Source organism: Leiobunum rupestre, chromosome 3, assembly GCF_980474605.1.
Source record: "Leiobunum rupestre chromosome 3, qqLeiRupe1.1.hap1, whole genome shotgun sequence".
NCBI lineage: Eukaryota > Metazoa > Arthropoda > Arachnida > Opiliones > Sclerosomatidae > Leiobunum > Leiobunum rupestre.
In genome coordinates, this window is record NC_143386.1 from 27604178 (window position 1) to 27623069 (window position 18892).

Here is an 18892-nt window from a genome sequence, read left to right on the forward strand (position 1 = left end):
TTTCGTTTAATTCTAGATAAGATTTCGTTTAATTCCAGATAAGCTTTCGTTTAATGAGAAGCGACGTTTTAACTTCAAAAGTCGCCTCTCATTGGGCGTCCGTACACACGGCGATTTCGCGTTGGCGGCGTCTGTTTTTTCGGCATAGTTTTTATTTTCTTAAAATTTGAGTTTACATTTTTTCTAATGACTGTAAATTGGAAAAATATGTTGTTTTGAAAGCTGAATAGTTTGAAGGTACTGTATTTTCCGATTTCATTATCCCTTTAAGGCTTAGCAAAAAACCGATGTTATGTTCGAGAAACGTTTCCAGTTTTCTAATATTTCAACAAGCACTATATAAATAGTAACTTATGAGTCCTGGCTGTCGGAAATATTACTTCTTGGCAATATCTGGGAAGATGTTTCATTTAAGCGCCTATTGGACATTCCGCAATCTGGCAACGCTGCCCTACCCAACACGCTTTTGTTGACTATGTTTTAAAGACCCGCCGGTTTTTACGAGAGAAGCTTAGCTCCAAATATTTAAATCTTTCAATTTTCGTACACAACCATTTGGTTTCGTGCTCCACAAAACATAGTATATATTTATAACAATTATAAATGTTTTTCCCAATTCACCTTATGATTTGGATCAATACATCCTTGTGAAAAACCGAAAGTCTTCACTGGAATATTAAAATTTTCGTAATGGATTCCGTATGCATTATTTCTGTGTGTTTAACAGATACGCTTTGCTGGGTCCCAGTGGGTGCGGAAAGACGACCATATTGAAATGCGTCACAGGAACACTCTTGCCAACGACGGGTCACGTCGTCCTTCCGACCAATTCCACCAATTTCAAGGTACCTGGTAAAGGAGTTGGATATATGCCTCAAGTGAGTTTTATTTTCACTATTTAATACCGAACTGATTTACTTACCAAATTTCTATCTAATCTTAAATACAGGGTGTTTCAAAAAGTTGTGAATAAAATTTAGGGAGTTGTAGGGGGTGAGTTGAGAAGTATGCCTGTTTTTTCCCCATTTTCCTACGATGAGTTAAAAGAGCGCGTGAGAGCTTCAAAGTGTGGCCTACTAGCCCCTGGAAGTAGGCTGCAACAAGCGCAAATCCCAGCAGCAAGGAAATGCGAACATTAAGGTTTGGGTTCTCGGATAGGTAAAAAAGGACTTTATCAACAAATCGAGGTAACCAGCGTAGAAAGTAAACTTAAACAGTATTTAAAATCCCTTTTGTTTGGTTTTGCACTTGTTGCAGCCTATTTGCAGGGGCTAGTAGGCCACACTTTGAAGCTATCTCGGGCGCACTTTTAACTCATCGTTGGAAAATGGGGGAAAAACTGGTATACTTCTCAACTTACCCCCTTCAACTCATAAAAATTTTCTATAAAATACAGTTATGAGAATGTTAAATCAAAAATGCATACTTTTTTACTGTTAATTATTAAAATTACTTTATGTATAAAAACAACAAAGTACAAAATAATACGAATTATAAGTAATTAATATAGTATATATTAATTTTTCATAGAATAAGCTATTTATATTTATTTAAATAATAATAATAATAAAAAAAGGGGTGGGGCGTCGGTTTGAGCGGCAATACTTTGAAATGGGGCGGGGCGTCGGTACGAGCTGCAATACTTTGAAATGGGGTGGGGCGTCGGTATGAGCGGCAATACTTTGAAATAGGGTGGGGCGTCGGTTTGAGCGGCAATACTTTGAAATGGGGCGGAGAGTCGGTACGAGCTGCAATACTCTGAAATGGGGCGGGGCGTTGTACGAGCTGCAATACTTTGAAATGGGGCGCGGAGTCAGTACGAGCTGCAATACTTTGAAATGGGGCGGGGTGTCAGTAAGAGCTGCAATACTTTGAAATGGGGTGGGGCGTCGGTATGAGCGGCAATACTTTGAAATGGGGCGGGGCGTCGGTACGAGCTGCAATACTTTGAAATGGGGTGGGGCGTCGGTATGAGCGGCAATACTTTGAAATAGGGTGGGGCGTCGGTATGAGCGGCAATACTTTGAAATGGGGCGGGGCGTCGGTACGAGCTGCAATACTTTGAAATGGGGTGGGGCGTCGGTATGAGCGGCAATACTTTGAAATAGGGTGGGGCGTCGGTATGAGCGGCAATACTTTGAAATGGGGCGGGGAGTCGGTACGAGCTGCAATACTCTGAAATGGGGCGGGGCGTTGTACGAGCTGCAATACTTTGAAATGGGGCGGGGAGTCGGTACGAGCTGCAATACTCTGAAATGGGGCGGGGCGTTGTACGAGCTGCAATACTTTGAAATGGGGCGCGGAGTCAGTACGAGCTGCAATACTTTGAAATGGGGCGGGGTGTCAGTAAGAGCTGCAATACTTTGAAATGGGGTGGGGCGTCGGTATGAGCGGCAATACTTTGAAATGGGGCGGGGCGTCGGTACGAGCTGCAATACTTTGAAATGGGGTGGGGCGTCGGTATGAGCGGCAATACTTTGAAATAGGGTGGGGCGTCGGTATGAGCGGCAATACTTTGAAATGGGGCGGGGAGTCGGTACGAGCTGCAATACTCTGAAATGGGGCGGGGCGTTGTACGAGCTGCAATACTTTGAAATGGGGCGCGGAGTCAGTACGAGCTGCAATATTCTGAAATGGGGTTGGGCGTTGTAAGAGCTGCAATACTTTGAAATGGGGCGCGGAGTCAGTACGAGCTGCAATACTTTGAAATGTGGCGGGGCGTCGGTACGAGCTGCAATACTTTGAAATGGGGCGGGGTGTCGGTAAGAGCTGCAATACTTTGAAATGGGGCGGGGCGTTGGTACGATCTGCCATACTTTGAAATGGGGCGGGGCGTCGGTACGAGCTGCAATACTTTGAAATGGGGCGGGGCGTTGTACGAGCTGCAATACTTTGAAATGGGGCGCGGAGTCAGTACGAGCTGCAATACTTTGAAATGGGGTGGGGCGTCGGTACGAGCTGCAATACTTTGAAATGGGGCGGGGTGTCGGTAAGAGCTGCAATACTTTGAAATGGGGCGGGGCGTCGGTACGATCTGCCATACTTTGAAATGGGGCGGGGCGTCGGTACGAGCTTGAATACTTTGAAATGGGGTGGGGCGTTGGTACGAGCTGCAATACTTTGAAATGGGGCGGGGCGTCGGTACGAGCTGCAATACGTTAAAATGGGGCGGGGAGTCAGTAAGAGCTGCAATACTTTGAAATGGGGTGGGGCGTCGGTACGAGCTGCAATACTTTGAAATGGGGCGGGGCGTCGGTACGAGCTGCAATACTTTGAAATGGGGCGGGGTGTCGGTAAGAGCTGCAATACTTTGAAATGGGGCGGGGCGTCGGTACGATCTGCCATACGTTAAAATGGGGCGGGGAGTCAGTAAGAGCTGCAATACTTTGAAATGGGGCGGGGTGTCAGTAAGAGCTGCAATACTTTGAAATGGGGCGGGGTGTCAGTAAGAGCTGCAATACTTTGAAATGGGGTGGGGCGTCGGTATGAGCGGCAATACTTTGAAATGGGGCGGGGCGTCGGTACGAGCTGCAATACTTTGAAATGGGGTGGGGCGTCGGTATGAGCGGCAATACTTTGAAATAGGGTGGGGCGTCGGTATGAGCGGCAATACTTTAAAATGGGGCGGGGAGTCGGTACGAGCTGCAATACTCTGAAATGGGGCGGGGCGTCGGTACGATCTGCCATACTTTGAAATGGGGCGGGGCGTCGGTACGAGCTTGAATACTTTGAAATGGGGTGGGGCGTTGGTACGAGCTGCAATACTTTGAAATGGGGCGGGGCGTCGGTACGAGCTGCAATACGTTAAAATGGGGCGGGGAGTCAGTAAGAGCTGCAATACTTTGAAATGGGGTGGGGCGTCGGTACGAGCTGCAATACTTTGAAATGGGGCGGGGTGTCGGTAAGAGCTGCAATACTTTGAAATGGGGCGGGGCGTCGGTACGATCTGCCATACTTTGAAATGGGGCGGGGCGTCGGTACGAGCTTGAATACTTTGAAATGGGGTGGGGTGTTGGTACGAGCTGCAATAATTTGAAATGGGGCGGGGCGTCGGTACGAGCTGCAATACGTTAAAATGGGGCGGGGAGTCAGTAAGAGCTGCAATACTTTGAAATGGGGGGCGGGGAGTCAGTAAGAGCTGCAATACTTTGAAATGGGGGGCGGGGCGTCGGTATAAGCTGCAATTTAGTTCGAGTAATATTCGTAGTGACAGCTTATGGAAACTGACGCGTTGTGAAATTCACGTGGTTAGAAAATTAATATAAAAATTGGGACAACCGCTTGGGTCACGGAGGCCATCTTGAGAACAAATGTTTTCTCTTTAAGAATTACAGTGGTTGACGTTTAGATTTTCGAGATCAATATTGTTCATTAGTCAGTAACGTCTTAGATTAAAACATTCGAGTCGTACAACCATTCGAAAAGGTGAAATCAGAAACCAGTGATTCTCAGCATGCATTTAATTTATACTTAAGGAGAATCAGTAGCGGATTTACTAGGCAGATTTTTGGGGGGGGGGGGGGGGGGTCCTTTTTAAGGAAAGCATATAAACGCAAAACTTGCATGCCCCGAAGAAAAATCTATATATTTGGGCGCCTTCTGTTGATGGGGGCCCAAAGGAAAGAAACATCACCTGCGTGGGCTAGTCCCCCTAAGTTTATATTGGGCATAACAGTACATTTATTCAGCACTAGACAGTCGCGGGAGGAACCAAAATAAGGATCTACGCATTCTGGGGCACGTCAAAATTCTAAGAAGGAATTCTTCTCTAGAAAAGAGTTCTTCGTTATAATTTTTTTCCCCCTGGGAACTCGCTCAAAAGTGTCCAATGTAAAACGATTCTCCGAAAGATGACGGAATACGAGAATGCCAGTAACGTTGTAAACTAAGCCTTTGACCATACCCGATTTCATCACAATATATGAAGGAAGAAAACATACATTTTATTTATAATTTGAAAGAAAATATTTCATCGGGAATTAACTTATACCATTCGGTTTTCTGCTTATTTTCTTCAGCATCAAGTAAACCGACTAGAATATTAGCTGCCATTGTTATTTATAATTCCTCCCCCCCCCCCTTTTTTGACCAAGTGAGAATGTTCGGAGGCATTCTCACTCTTCTCAAGAGAATTCGTGAGATGTGATTAGTCTGATTACGTCACTTCCTGTGAGAAGGGCCGTAATAATTTTGAAAATTGAGAATTCGTTCTATCTATCAAGGGAAGAATTCTTAGAATTTTGACGCGCCCCTGGCGAAGCAAATCCTCCCCATCCCCCTCACCCCTACCGCCTATACTACCTCTTGCCATCTACAAAGCAGTTACCGGTGGGATGCATTGGGGGATTTTTCATAAAATTTTTCACCACCAGGTGGATTCATGTAGCCAGTTTGGCCAGTCATTAGCCTAACATTAAACTTACGGGTGCCTTGATAGTCTTCTGGTCTTTGGGAACCAATGAAATACCGGGCAGTTTAATTGCCGTCACTGTGCAGGGAAATTCGAAAAATTTAAGGGGTCTTCCCTAAAGATTGCTTAGCAGGTTACATTACCTTCAAATAATTTAACAGCCGCTAAGTTATCATTTGTAAAGTCAGTAAGCTAGTTCGATTATGAATTAATGTGTATTAAATAATGAATTTTATTCGTAGACATCATTTATTATTTCTCCGTATTTAGGAATTGTCACTTTTTCCCGATTTGACCATACAAGAAACGCTGTGGCTGTTTGGTCGAATCAATGGCGTGAAGTCCACCCTCCTCAAAGAGAAAATTCGAAGGTGGAGCAAAGAGTTCGGTTTGCCACCGGGACACAGGCTAGTCGGGAATTTGAGGTATTTAGATTTCACTTTGTAACATTGCGTATTATCCAAAGTCCTGTAGATCGAGTGAAGAGTTTCTTTGCGAATTGCCATTGAGGGGAAATAGGTCTGGGAAATTTACCAGAATCTGATTGACAGATCTGCTATTACGCCCACTTGGCTCGATGGCGAGTGGGCGCTGTGTGCCCCTGATGAAGTGTTTACATTAAACATTTAAAATGGTAATGACTTGGCAGCCAATAATTTCACACTGGCTAGTGGATTTTCATCCATACCTTATTGTGGTCCTTTAAAACCATTTGTGGAGATTTTTAAACAATCTATTGTCCGCTTAGTAGTTTCTGAAATACTTTCCTGGTTTTCTAGTGGTGGGCAAAAGAGGAGAGTGTCCTTGATTTGCGCGTTTCTTCACGACGCCCCTCTCCTGATTCTGGACGAACCGACGGTGGGCATCGATCCCATCCTCAGAAGGACGATCTGGGATTTCATGATTGAGTTGACCAAGACGAGGAATACGACGATACTACTCACTACGCATTACATCGACGAAGCCAAGGACGCCCATGTTGTGAGCGAGACCATTTTACTTCTATTATTCTAACCTTCCATGTGTCACGATCACACCACCTACCAAATGATAGACTTGACAGAAATCCTGTCAGTTTAACTTAGAGTTGGAAATGGAGGGTAATTGGCGTGATTAAGTTATAACAGTATCTTCAAATGCAGAGATTCTACTACCTATAAATCCTTAATTTTCTTCAAAGTCCCTAATCTATTCTGAATTCGGAATTCGGTTCCTAAAGTACCCTAATCTATTCTGAATTCGGAATTCGGTTCCAAAAGTACCCTAGTTTCAGCACCATCGCTTATAAATATCTATTCAAAGTCATTTTAGAAAATGCCCGAAGCCGAGTAGTGTTAATGCACAAAAGCTTAAAATTATGAACTGCTAGTGATAATGAAGAATTAAATCCATTTAAATAAATTTTTCTTATAGATAATTGAGTCGAATTAATAATTTACATGGATATCCCTTTTATTAAATAATTATTTTTATTATTTTAGTGTGAACCCTGATAAATGTTTTTCTTATTTTAAATATCGGATTAAGTTAATTGAAAGAATAATCTACTAGCAATGTCTCAAAATAACATCTATTTCTTAATAAGTCACTAATCATTTCTAAAAAAATAAACTTAATTGAATTGAACTTTAAATATTTTTCCAGGTAGGCCTTATGCGAGAAGGAAAATTATTGGCTGAGTCCAGCCCTTCCAATATACTGTCGCATTTCAACGAAACGAGTCTGGAACGATGTTTTTATCGCATTTGCGTCAAAGGAGAAGCTGAAAACGAAGCCAACAAAACGTGTGACAAAGACGATCCTGAAAATCAAACATTGCTGGTCAGGATAATTAAATTACTTACACGAAATACTAAGAATAAGAATTTTGAAAACTTTTAAATCCAAAGTCTAGAAATATTTAAAAATTGAGTCTTTAACAAAAGGGTATCATGGATAATATAATACTTTTATTAATAAAATGTATTATATTATCCATGATACTCTTTTGTTAAAGACTAAATTTTCAAATAAAAAGGATACCTACATGTAGTACAGTTGCGCTCATGAAAACTATAACTAGGTATTTTCTAGCGTAGTATTGGTTTGACGTACTTAACTTTCACGCGGTCATAGGCTCCAATAAGCTAGCACGTTATAAAATTAAATCTAGAATATCTCAGACCACAGCTGGAAATTGGTTACGACACAGTACCTCGGTTAGTGGCGTTCGGAATTATCTTCAAACCTTTGCTAATTGAGTCATTGATAAGTAAGCTTTACTTCAAATAAGTTTTTTGAAGTTAGTTGGATCCCCGAGATTGCGATACAGAACGTAGTTGGTTACCAGACTCGTAATTCTTTTAAAATTTCAACATTACAGGTGCGCCACGACAAACTTCCCGCGATTGAAGCGAATGGAGTTGCCAACGGATCAGCGCCGCATTCCGAATCTCTGAAGAAAAAAGGTACTTGTAAGCTGCCTTCAATGTCGGAAGTGAAATTCGTTGCGAAGAAAGTTATACCGTCTTTAATAACGAAGAACTTTAAACTACTGCAAAGAAATTGGTTCCTTTTATTCTTACAATTCGTGCTTCCCGGTTCGACGGTGTTTTTGTTCGGACTTTGCATCGGGGGGAAAGTGTTCGACCTGCCGCTGGCGGTGGTCAACGACGAAGACCCTCACGACCTCAGCCTCGAGTTCCTCAGGCACCTTCGTTCTTATCCCGTACTTCAGGTCAGTAAATTTGTTTGATCGTCGTTTGTCGTGTCATTTGAATGAACGCATTTTCTATTTGGTCTAGCACCGGTTTCCCGATATGGAAAACGCGGTCCAATCCGTCAAATCCGGGGACAATAGAATGGTGCTTCATATTCCGCACGATTTTACGTATTGCTTGCGAAATCGCATCACTCTCGGAATCTTCACCAACGAAGCCACCCTGAAGTGCGCTTCCGTTTACCTTCACGCCGATACCACGAGTAAGTGATAAGACGCTTAGAAAGGGTTTTTCATTTTAAGCAGTGCTACGCGGAACTATCTCGTGCCCCAAATCTTTTCGCTACTGTTTCTTATCTTTCGAACTAATTTGTGAAATACATTTTCAGTATAGATCATTGATTCTTAAGGGCTGTTCTCATTTAGGCAAATGTTTATAGTCTTTGAGACCAATTCATGAAACTAAACGTTAAGTAATAGCGTCAGTCAGGAGCTGTTTGTATTTTTTTTTTTGGGACCAGGCTGTTAAATAAAAATGTTCGTAGTTTTTGAGATCCCTAAGCCTAAGATCGATATAGTAATAGAAAACCTAAGATGTCACTGATCCTAAGGAACAATATAAATTTAAATATTATTTTCACGATTTAATTTTGTCGTACATGAAGCATTTGAAAAACCCCGCGCGAGCATTTGTGTTATAATATTGTATATGAAAACGTTTTCTGTTACTTTTCAGATCAAATAATATCATTGGAAATGCAAAACATGGTTATAAAATCGTTCGAAAGCTTCGAAATGGAGTTCATTTCTAATTATACAGACGCTTCGCCTCTTGTGGCTACTTTACCGTTAAGGGTACGCGACTCGAGGATTTGGTTGCTTTTAAACCAAGTTCCAAATTACACATCTTCTTTCTGCAGATTGCTAAACCCATATTTGGAAATTTGGATATGAAATTCAGCGAGTACATAACGTCTTCGATCCTGTTAGTTTGTATCCACTTTCTGGCGTCGGCTTTAACCGGAATCAACTTGGTGCTGGAGCGACACAGCGGCGTCCTGGAGCGGTTCGAAGTCTGCGGCGTTACCAAAACTCAAGTCTTCACGGCTCAACTCTTGATGAATATGATCATCGTGCTGATCCAAGTAGCTCTGATGCTCGGCACTCAATTCACGGTGTTCGACACCAAAATGCAAGGCAGCTTCGTCTTAGCAATCACTCTTATTGTTCTTCAAGGATTTTGCGGAATGGTGTTCGGTAAATATCCACAATTGGTTTTCAACTGGGTACTCTCCACTCTTTTTGGAGCGGGTTGAAATCGAAATGAGCTTTAATGTTCACACTGCTCTAACGAACCATATTTTAAGGGCCATAGAATGATTTTAAGAATTCCGGTAGAATCTCGGGTTATCCCGTCTCCCGCCCCCCCGTGATACAGAAGTACCGCCTCATTTCCGAAAGCACGTGATTCTGTAGCCCGGCCCTCAAAATTCAAACGATTCTGTGCCGCTTTAAAATGCTAAATCGAACGAATTTTTATACGTAATTGAGCACAAATTATAAATCTTAGACTATTTAATATTATTATTACTTATTTTGAGTACGTTACACCTTCAATTTTGTCACCGAAGTATTTAATAGCATCACAGCGGCTCTATAATTCGTGTTAAACTTAAAATATTTTGAAAATCCTGTAAGTTTGAGTTTAATAATTAAAGTATTATTGAGTTTTAGACTTAAATTTGCATATAATATTATATATTTTAGAAACTATGAAGAATATCGAAAATAAATTAACTGCTTGAGCTAGATAAATATCTACTTATTATACTTATTTATTTAAGTTGTGAAAATTGATATTGGTTTTTATTTTTCCCATAACCAGGTTTTTTGGTATCAGCTCTCGCAACTGACATTACGTCGGGAATTCTTGCCGGAATTGGTGTATTTCTTCCTAATCTAATCCTTTGTGGTAAGTCTGTCTTTTTCCCTCATATCTGGAAATTATATATTCATACACTTGGTATGTCCGAGGAAGACTATGGTGGCCTTGATGATTTTCATAGAATTGGGCGTGGCTTACAGATTTTCGTTCGTGACGTCTTCGACCTAATTTAAGCCACGCCCGTTTCTCGAGACTCATTCGCAACTGGGGGCAGTGGTGGTGTGGCTGAATGTTTAGCACTTTCCCGAGGAGCCGGGTTCGATTTCAGCTTGGGGCACTGGATAAAAATAATCGGAGCTCTCCTTCTTCACCACTGGTTAAGGAGTTTTCTCCAAGATCTACGGTTTCCACTTCCATTTAAACTTGTTAAGTTTAACGGTAATAGTGAGTGTAGTGAGCTGTTGGCTCGCGTGGCATGAATTGCTTGCCACCACCCTCCTACGCATTTTAACACGGCCACCTGAATTAAGAGGCATTAAATTTCCTAGATGACTAGGGATGCACCGATATATACGCCGATATACTGGCCTATTTTTCTAATATTGGTATCGGCCGATATTGGCCGATACCGGTATTTGAAAAATAAGATAATTCTTTAATGGTAATATTTTATTTGACTTCAGAAGCTAGATCATACCATTATTTTAGACAGGGGGTAACGAGTGTAAACAAATAAAAAACGACGATATTCGCTTTGTGATAGAAAATAGGTATAACGCAATACAAAAATAAACATATTCGGATCTGCTCTTGCAAACTTTTTTCATGAAAAATTAGAATAAAATGGTATGACAGTGTACTGAACCGTCTTTTCAATGATTTGATAATATACACTATTGTTATGATAGATAACTGTTAATGTCGGCCGATATATCCGCTGAACCCATATCGGCGCATCCCTATAGATGGGATGGTGTCTTGGGTACTACAAGCTGACTTTATTTATCCTTAGACATTACAAGTGTATACGTACATAGTTTCCTGCCCATACTCATTACCTTGAACTCACAAATGATTATATTTTTTTTAGGATTTGTGTGGCCACTAGAGGGCATGCCAAAGCCACTGATGTGGTTCGCTCGTTTCGTACCAGTGACTCAAACGAATGAAGCCCTGCGCTCGGTGATTACGCGAGGCTGGGGAATCGAACACTTCCAAATTCAGATGGGACTTTTGAGCGTTATCTTTTGGTCGGCCTTTTTCCTCATCGGGGCATTAGTTGTATTCCGATTACAGAAATGATTAGCGAATGTATTTAATTCGGGGATTGGAAATCCATATATCATATTTATCAATATTTGTAAAGCAATCAACGAATCAAACGTAAGTTGGCGGAGCAAAGTGAATGGTGGCCACAGTTCTTCTTAGAGATGATTATTAAAAACTAAGCAACCGAAGTCGAAATGTTTCCTGCCTACTTGTAGTCTGTAAATAAAAAACTCAAACGGAACAGATTTCGTAAATACATTCAATAATAGAGATTCTTTGAAACGAATCTGAATTTTCAGAATTACCAAAATTCAGAAAATGTGTAATACATTTATTTAGTCGTACTGTATTTAAGATTACGAAAATGTTTCGTAAACGGAATCACGTTTCTGTAAATTTGTTATAAATTTCTGATTTTTTTAAAAACATCTTTGCTTATGTAATAAGTGGTTTTCAGAATCTTTATAAACTGTAATAAGATCTCTCGATAAGAATAGACGTCTAATGATTCTGAAAATCTTTTAACTAAATAAGTGATTCAGAAAACTAATTAAAAAATGATTCTAAAAACTAATATTCATAAAAAATGATTCTGAAAATAAATATTCGTAGAAAATTATTCTGAAAACTAATATTCGTAGACAATGATTCTGAAAACTAATATTCATAAAAAATAAAAATTCTGAAATCCATTTTTCATAACCAAAACTAGTATTATAACCCATTTTCATAAACAAAATGATTCGGAAATGCAATTTTTATAAGAAAATAGAGTTTGAAATCCTTCTTTTAAAACCAAAACGAGTTTAAAATCATATTATCATAACAAAAAGAAATTTGAAATATAATATTAATAAATTTAATCTGATAACCAATTTCCATAAAAATTGGTATAAAGAACCAATTTCCATAATAATTGGTATGAAGAACCAATTTCCATAATAATTGGTATGAAGATCAAATGAAAAAATTTCGAAATTGAAACACGACTCATGATGTTAGAGGTATCCCGGTGATTTTTATGATGTGCCAATAATTATGTAGTTAGGAAAGGACACTTACGGCTAAAGTATTAGAACTTACAGAGGTCTACTCTTCAATAAATAGATATTTAGGTTTTACAGTAATTTTGAAAGTTAATTTAAAGAGTGGTTGCCAAAATTCACCTAAATAGTTCCAATGGAAAGGACTTATCTTGTTAACGTTTTAAATACCTTGTGATATTTTTACCTTTCGTTAAATATGTAATATGACATAAGTAATTGTAATAAATAAAAAAACCTTACGAATAATGACAATATTTTTTGTTAAATGGTACGTGAGTGGAATTCTCAAAAGTTTCAGAAAATTGCTTCAATCGCCTCTCAAAACAGCCAACATCAGTTCAATACCGCGTTGGAAACCAGTGATTGGAAACTGCTTCAACGGATTCTAAAAGAGATTGGGAGCTAATTTGTTCATATAAAAATCTGTGGAGAGAGACACTGCTTTCCCTTAAAAAAAAATAATTAATTTTCTATGACTTTCCACAAATGTTTTTTTTTCTAAATGAAATATACGGTTAAGTTAAGCGAGTCACTTAGGCAAGTCACCATGGGTCGGGTTCATCTGATGGACATAATACACTGGCGGTCCCGCTTTTCGAAAACTTGGAGACAAAATGAAGGAAAGAGGTGCTGGTTGAACTTTACCGAGGCCGCTCAAATTTCGATTTCACCATGTAATAATAATAATAATCAGCTAGGCTAATTCCCAAGGCCCCACCTTAGGCCTAGGTCATCGAGCGACTTTTAAAGACTTTTAATTCAGGTGGCCGGGTTACAATGCCATGCGAGCCAACAGCTCCCTACAATCACTACTACCGTTAACCTCTACAAGATTTTATGGAAGGGGAAACACTTATCTGGCAATGATTCACCACTGGTTTTCAAAACCACCAAAGCAGTATCGGGTCAAGGCCCGTTGGATTTGGCCTACCTGGACACATGGCCAGTCTGCCTCAGGTCGGCTGATCCCAAAATGCTTTTGCGCACTTGCTTCTCTGCTTATAACACTATGATTAACAGTTTCTTGGGTTAAAAAAATTAATTAACCCAGATTCTGAGAGGAGGAGCCCTGACAAATATTTGTTGCCACGGAGAAAATGAAAATAACTCACTTTTTAAATATTTATCATTAAACCCTTCCCCTTCGAGAAGTAAAATTGTTTCGGTCAGTTGAAAGATATTTTTCGGAATTTTAAACGTTGGACCCTTAAACCTATTACCCCATAGTTTGTGAGCCCTCGCAAAATATTCAATTATGTATGACCAAATCAAGATAGCACTATTCTGAAGGTAATGGGCCAATTGCGCAGTTACCATTTCCGCAAATGCAATTTCGCGGTTTTCCATTTGCGCAGTTTTCATTTGCGCAGTATCCCATTTCCGCAGTTTTCCATTAGCGCGTTTTTCGTTTGCGCTTTTTCCGTAAGCGCAGTATCCCATTTCCGCAGATAATTTCCATTTGCGCGGTTTATCATTTGCGCAGGTTTTTCATTTGCGCAGGTTTGTCATATAGAGGTAGTTATATCAAGGCTAGCGCGCGAAGCGCGCAACGGTTAGGTTAGCCGGGCGCGCCTCAGGCGCGTAGGCACCGTTTTCATATAGGGAAACCGCGCAAACGGGAAACTGCGCAAACGAGAAACCCGCGCAAGCGGGAAACTGCGCAAATGACAAAGTGCGCAAATGGGGAGCTGCGCAAATAGCAATTCCGCAAATGGGAAACGCGCAATTGGGAACGTGCGCAAACGAAAACTGCGGAAGTGGGAAGTGCGCAAATGGAAACTGCGCAAGTGGACCCATCAGATTCCCCACATTTTAGTTCAAAAAGGTTTTTACGAGAATCACTATTAAAACCTCACGAAATGTTTACTCATTTTTTTTATCTTGCTATGTTATACGTGGTGTCCGTGTTCTTTGGGTCTGAATGAGTAGAATACGTCTGATGAACATGGGTCCCTAAGTGCTTCGTTTCAGAGATATGGGCACCCAAAAAACAACCCCCAAAACCGATGCACAGCCTTAAAACTGGCGGATCATATTTTTCTTTGAATCAAATGGTTTTTATCGAGGGGTCGGACACTTGCCATTATTTTGTTTGGGATTTCGGGATTTCGTAAAGATTTTGGTGATTTTATACTTACCTTTTGAAGTGATTTTGGGATTTCAATGTTAATTTACCATAGAGAGAGTTAAAAGATTTTGCGATTTTAGTGTACGGGATTTTGGTAAATGTCTGACCCCTCGGTTTTTATCGTTTATTCCCATTCGACCGAAATCCCATTCGACCGAAAGAATTTTAAAATGTAGCCCAATTGGCGGGGTGATTTGGTATTTTATTTATAAGGTATGTTCTATCGAAGATACATGTTTAGGTTAGGTTAGGTTAGGTTAGGTTAGGTTGGGTTAGTTTAGAGTTGGTTAAGTTTACTATTTCAGTTTTGGTTCAGTTACTTTTCTTGACTAGGTGAAGATAATTATTATTGATATATAAATACCCTCCTTTATTAGCTATCCGCTCCATTGCAAACGACTTCAGTAACTAAATTGAAAACATAGCAAAAGCCAATTTATATAGCAGCGTTCGGTCGAATGGGACACATAAAAGCGTTCGGTCGAATGGGACACATAAAAGCGTTCGGTCGAATGGGACACATAAAAGCGTTCGGTCGAATGGGACACATAAAAACCGCACGTTTCGGCGGAATTCAGTCGAATGGGACACCTCAAAAACCGCCTTCGAACGAATGGGATTTCGGTCGAATGGGACTAAAGCGTTTTTATAATATCATCAGCTATTTTTTATCAGCGCAGCGATAAACCTAATAACAAAGGACAAAATTTCTTTAATGAGCTTTTAGAAGTTAGATATTTTCTGGCAAACAATACAAGCTATGTATTTGTTAACGTATGTTTTCGTTGTCAGGCATAAACACGTTTGGTTTTAGTTAAACAACAATAAGTTTAATATACAAGTAGCTTGCTAGTCCTAAAAAACGTCGAATGAAATGTACATGTTGTGGTCGTGGAAATTCTTTTACACATTGGATTATTTGTTCTCCGGTTCTCATTCCTTTTTCACTAATTTCAAATCCAAGAAAATTATTGTTTGATTGAAGGAAGTAACATTTCTTCCAGATGCTCTAAGCCTTGGTCTTCGTCAATAGAAGGAATTAGCACATCGTCTAATTACATGAGTGCTATGGCGTATCGGAGCGGACCGATAAAGGCATTCATCATCCGTAGGAAGACGCAAGACGGCTGGACCATTCGTAAGACCAAATGGTAGATGTAGGTGTACAAAATGCCGTTCTTGGTAGAGGAATTTTATAATAGCCCAAAGTTAAGTCAACGCTCGTGAAGTACTTGTTTTCTCTTAACCGTTCCAGTTTATCGTTGACCAACGGTAGGGGAAAAGCGCCCTTTTTCGTAATCCAGTTTAACGCTCGGAAATCAACGCAAAGGCGATCATCACCATTTCTCTTCTTGATAATTAGTAAAAAGTCGTGCCGTTATAAGCGTTGGTTCCTTTGATCCTGTGATCAATTCAATCATTGCTTCTTCGGTTAAGCCGGATAAACGAGCTTTAGCAATTTTGTCGTGGTAGTACCGTTTTAGCGTTTCACCCAGTTTTCTAAACCTTTGATTCATTTCGCGGTGCAACTTTTGGGTGTCTCTTAGCGGTTGGAAACCACTTTTTTAAGATTTATTGACAAATAGTTACACCAAAACAAAAATTTAGTCCAAATGGAAGAGGTAGTCTTCCAAAGAAGCACCCGGCCGAAAAGTGCTCAAAACAGAGGCGGCGTTTCCTTTTTGAACCGCAATCGCGATGCGTTGCACCAGATACTCTACGGAGCGCGGCTCGGAAGAGATGTCTCGAATCCTACGGCCTATGGCGTGAATTAACGACAAAGCATCGCGACCGAAAGCGCCAAGGGTTTCAATGGCCACTGGATGGAAGATGAATTTGCTGCCGAGATCCGAATACTTGGATCTCTTCTTTGTTTCAGCCTGGGTAGCGGCCCAGAGAGGGGCTGAAGATGAAGAGACCAAATAGGAAGGAGCTAGGGGGTCCGTGCATCTAAAATCCCAAACGATGGCTTTACCACCCGACCACGGCGAGAAAGTCCGGGTGGCTCCAGAAGGGAAGGAACGCCAGCAGAAACCAGGGAGCGTTTCAGAAGGTCATTTACGGCACCGTGGCGCGACAAGCGACCCGAACTTCGCTTACAACTCAAGCCGTGGGTGCCCAAAGAGTCAACCTGGCCACCGCAAACACACGTATGAGGGACGCAAATTTGGGCTCCCAAACGTAGACCGACAGCTATCCTAAAAGAGTCATCGTCTAGAAGAGTGCCCAAGGATGGCGACGGAAGGGCGTTGAGCCAAGCACCCAATTCTTTGGAGCTCACTGACAGTAAGCGAGCCTTGTCGCGGTCGCTAACAGCGCAATCCGACAAATGGTGCATGGACTTGTCGATGATCGAAGCCTCCCAAACGCGTTGGTAACCCCGCTGATCCGGAGATGGAAGGGCTTCACTTGTGGATAGGCCCCACTCGCTAAGGGCATCGCGAACTACCGAAACTGACGGGTCGACAACAAGATTAGGGAGAATATCTTTCACCAAATCGGTCACACTGTGGATTGAAGAAAGAAACGCCGGAAGAGCGAGTTTGGAAGAGTGCCGAATGCCTAGGCCCCCTTTAGCGACAGGGAGAGATACCTGTTCCCACGAAAGCTCGTTTTGTAGTGCCAGCCTGAGGGTGTTATCAAACGAGGCTAGGCCTTCCTTGTGGAGCCAAACAGGAGCGCTTCTCAGGAGAAATAGCAACTTAGGGATGGCCAAAGAATTTTTCAATAAGAAAAAGCCGTGATGTGCCGAAACATGCTGGGGGTTCGAAGACATGACCTTCAAAGATTCTGTTTTAATGGCGAGGCATTGCGAGATCGCCACGGGTGAGAGGGGCGCGCCCAAAAGGGTGTAATTGACCCGATCGACAACTTTTATACCTGGGGCAGCTAACTCGAACATAGATTTCAACTGATGATCTTCAAACTCTCCAGCATTGAGGATAAGGAGCTCACGTTTGGAGGGGTTAAGCTCGAGGCCGAGAGCAATGGAGAGCTCGTTGAGGAGGCCCAGGTCCTTCAAAACAACCTCAGGGCTGTCACCCAGAGAGGAATCGTCCAGGTACCATACATTAAACTGAGAATCCATTTTTAAAGCCACTTGATGGACAATTAGACAAAATTGGGCGGGGCCTAAGCGATCGCCCTGTTGAACACCCGTCGCCGAAGATATTAGAGCGTCGCCGAAGGTAAGATGGGACGAAAACCGATAACATTGGCGGAGAAAAAGATATAATTCCGGGAGCGACTTGAAGACAGCTTCGAGTAAGCGATCTCTACGCACCATATTAAAAGCGTTGCGAAAGTCGACTTTGAGTAATACTTTGGCATCGAGGTGGGAGTGATTGACAAAACTCCAAGCGGTGTGGGCCGCGGCTTCGGCACCCCCGCGAGTACCGAAACCCAGCTGCACTGGGCGAAGGTTGGGCCCGAGCGATGGCATGATATGCGAGCACCCTAACTTAGCGACAAGGCGACGGAACGTGTTACCCACAGCGATCGGGCGTATGCCCCCGTCTTTTTTCTTCAGGGCGCATAAGGAGGCGCCGTAGAGAATCGGGCAGATATAGTATGGACGTTGGATTCTAGTCTCTCGAACAATATTTTGGTGGATCTCTTAAGTCGTTGTAAGTCGTTATGAATCGTAACGCCGTCAGACCATCCGTACATCGCCGCCATATCGTCCACTTTCTTTACCCACATCTCTGACGTTTGATGCGGTGCGGACTCGGGATCGAAGTTTGCAATGATTTTGCTGACGTCTCCTCATTGATGATACGCGACGTTGGGCGCTGGGGAAAAGTGTGCATTCACGTTGCCACCTTACCCTGGTCCGGCATCCAGTACATTTTGGTTGCCCGCGAAATTCTGTTGTTGCATTGCAGTCATCGTTGCTGCTCAGCACTCGTTACGGCGGTCTTTATCGCTTCTTCAAAAGCCCCTAAAGCTATGAAACCGGCTGCAGAAGATGCGTCTCTTGTTTCCTTGAGATTGCTTAAGTTATCTTCTTCTTGACTAACTGCCATCGTGTATAATTTTTGTCCACTTTAATAAAGTGAGAGCCGCAGCTTCGTCAAATAAAGCTGGAGTGGCGTAAGCGCCTGTGCTAGCTCTGCTTGGAAATTCGTTTCCGTAATCTAGCAGATTAGGACTTTTTTCAACTTGGTCGTTCGAAGGGTCCGCACTTTACAAAAAAAAGCGTACAAGATTCAGAATCAAGGAATCTTAGAGTTTATTCTCGTTGATTCCCAAAATAATTTATTCCATTTAATTCCGTGATTTCGCCTTGATTCCTTTCTGATTCTTTCGTAATCGAAATTGATTTTCTGATTTCACCTTCAATTCCGTGGATTCCTTCAAAAAAACCCTTGACTCTGCTTGATTTCAAGATTCTGCTAAGATTCCCAATAATCACAGTTTTACGTAAATTACGTATTTCATAATTGATCCCTCATAC

The 18892-nt window shown here is 41.7% G+C and overlaps 1 protein-coding gene across 1 annotated transcript in view; it reads left to right on the forward strand.

Annotated features, from left to right (window-relative positions):
- Nucleotides 1-11683, forward strand: part of LOC149951341 (ABC transporter G family member 20-like) — a 31619-nt gene extending 19936 nt beyond the window's left edge. The window contains exons 4-13 of the mRNA XM_090167961.1: nucleotides 728-878; nucleotides 5681-5835; nucleotides 6190-6391; nucleotides 7055-7231; nucleotides 7773-8126; nucleotides 8194-8371; nucleotides 8845-8963; nucleotides 9029-9365; nucleotides 9994-10080; nucleotides 11084-11683. Of these exons, the coding sequence (XP_090024087.1) occupies nucleotides 728-878; nucleotides 5681-5835; nucleotides 6190-6391; nucleotides 7055-7231; nucleotides 7773-8126; nucleotides 8194-8371; nucleotides 8845-8963; nucleotides 9029-9365; nucleotides 9994-10080; nucleotides 11084-11295 (1972 nt within the window). The 3' untranslated portion in view covers nucleotides 11296-11683. The remainder of the gene's footprint in view (nucleotides 1-727; nucleotides 879-5680; nucleotides 5836-6189; nucleotides 6392-7054; nucleotides 7232-7772; nucleotides 8127-8193; nucleotides 8372-8844; nucleotides 8964-9028; nucleotides 9366-9993; nucleotides 10081-11083) is intronic.
- The last annotated feature ends 7209 nt before the right edge of the window (nucleotides 11684-18892 follow it).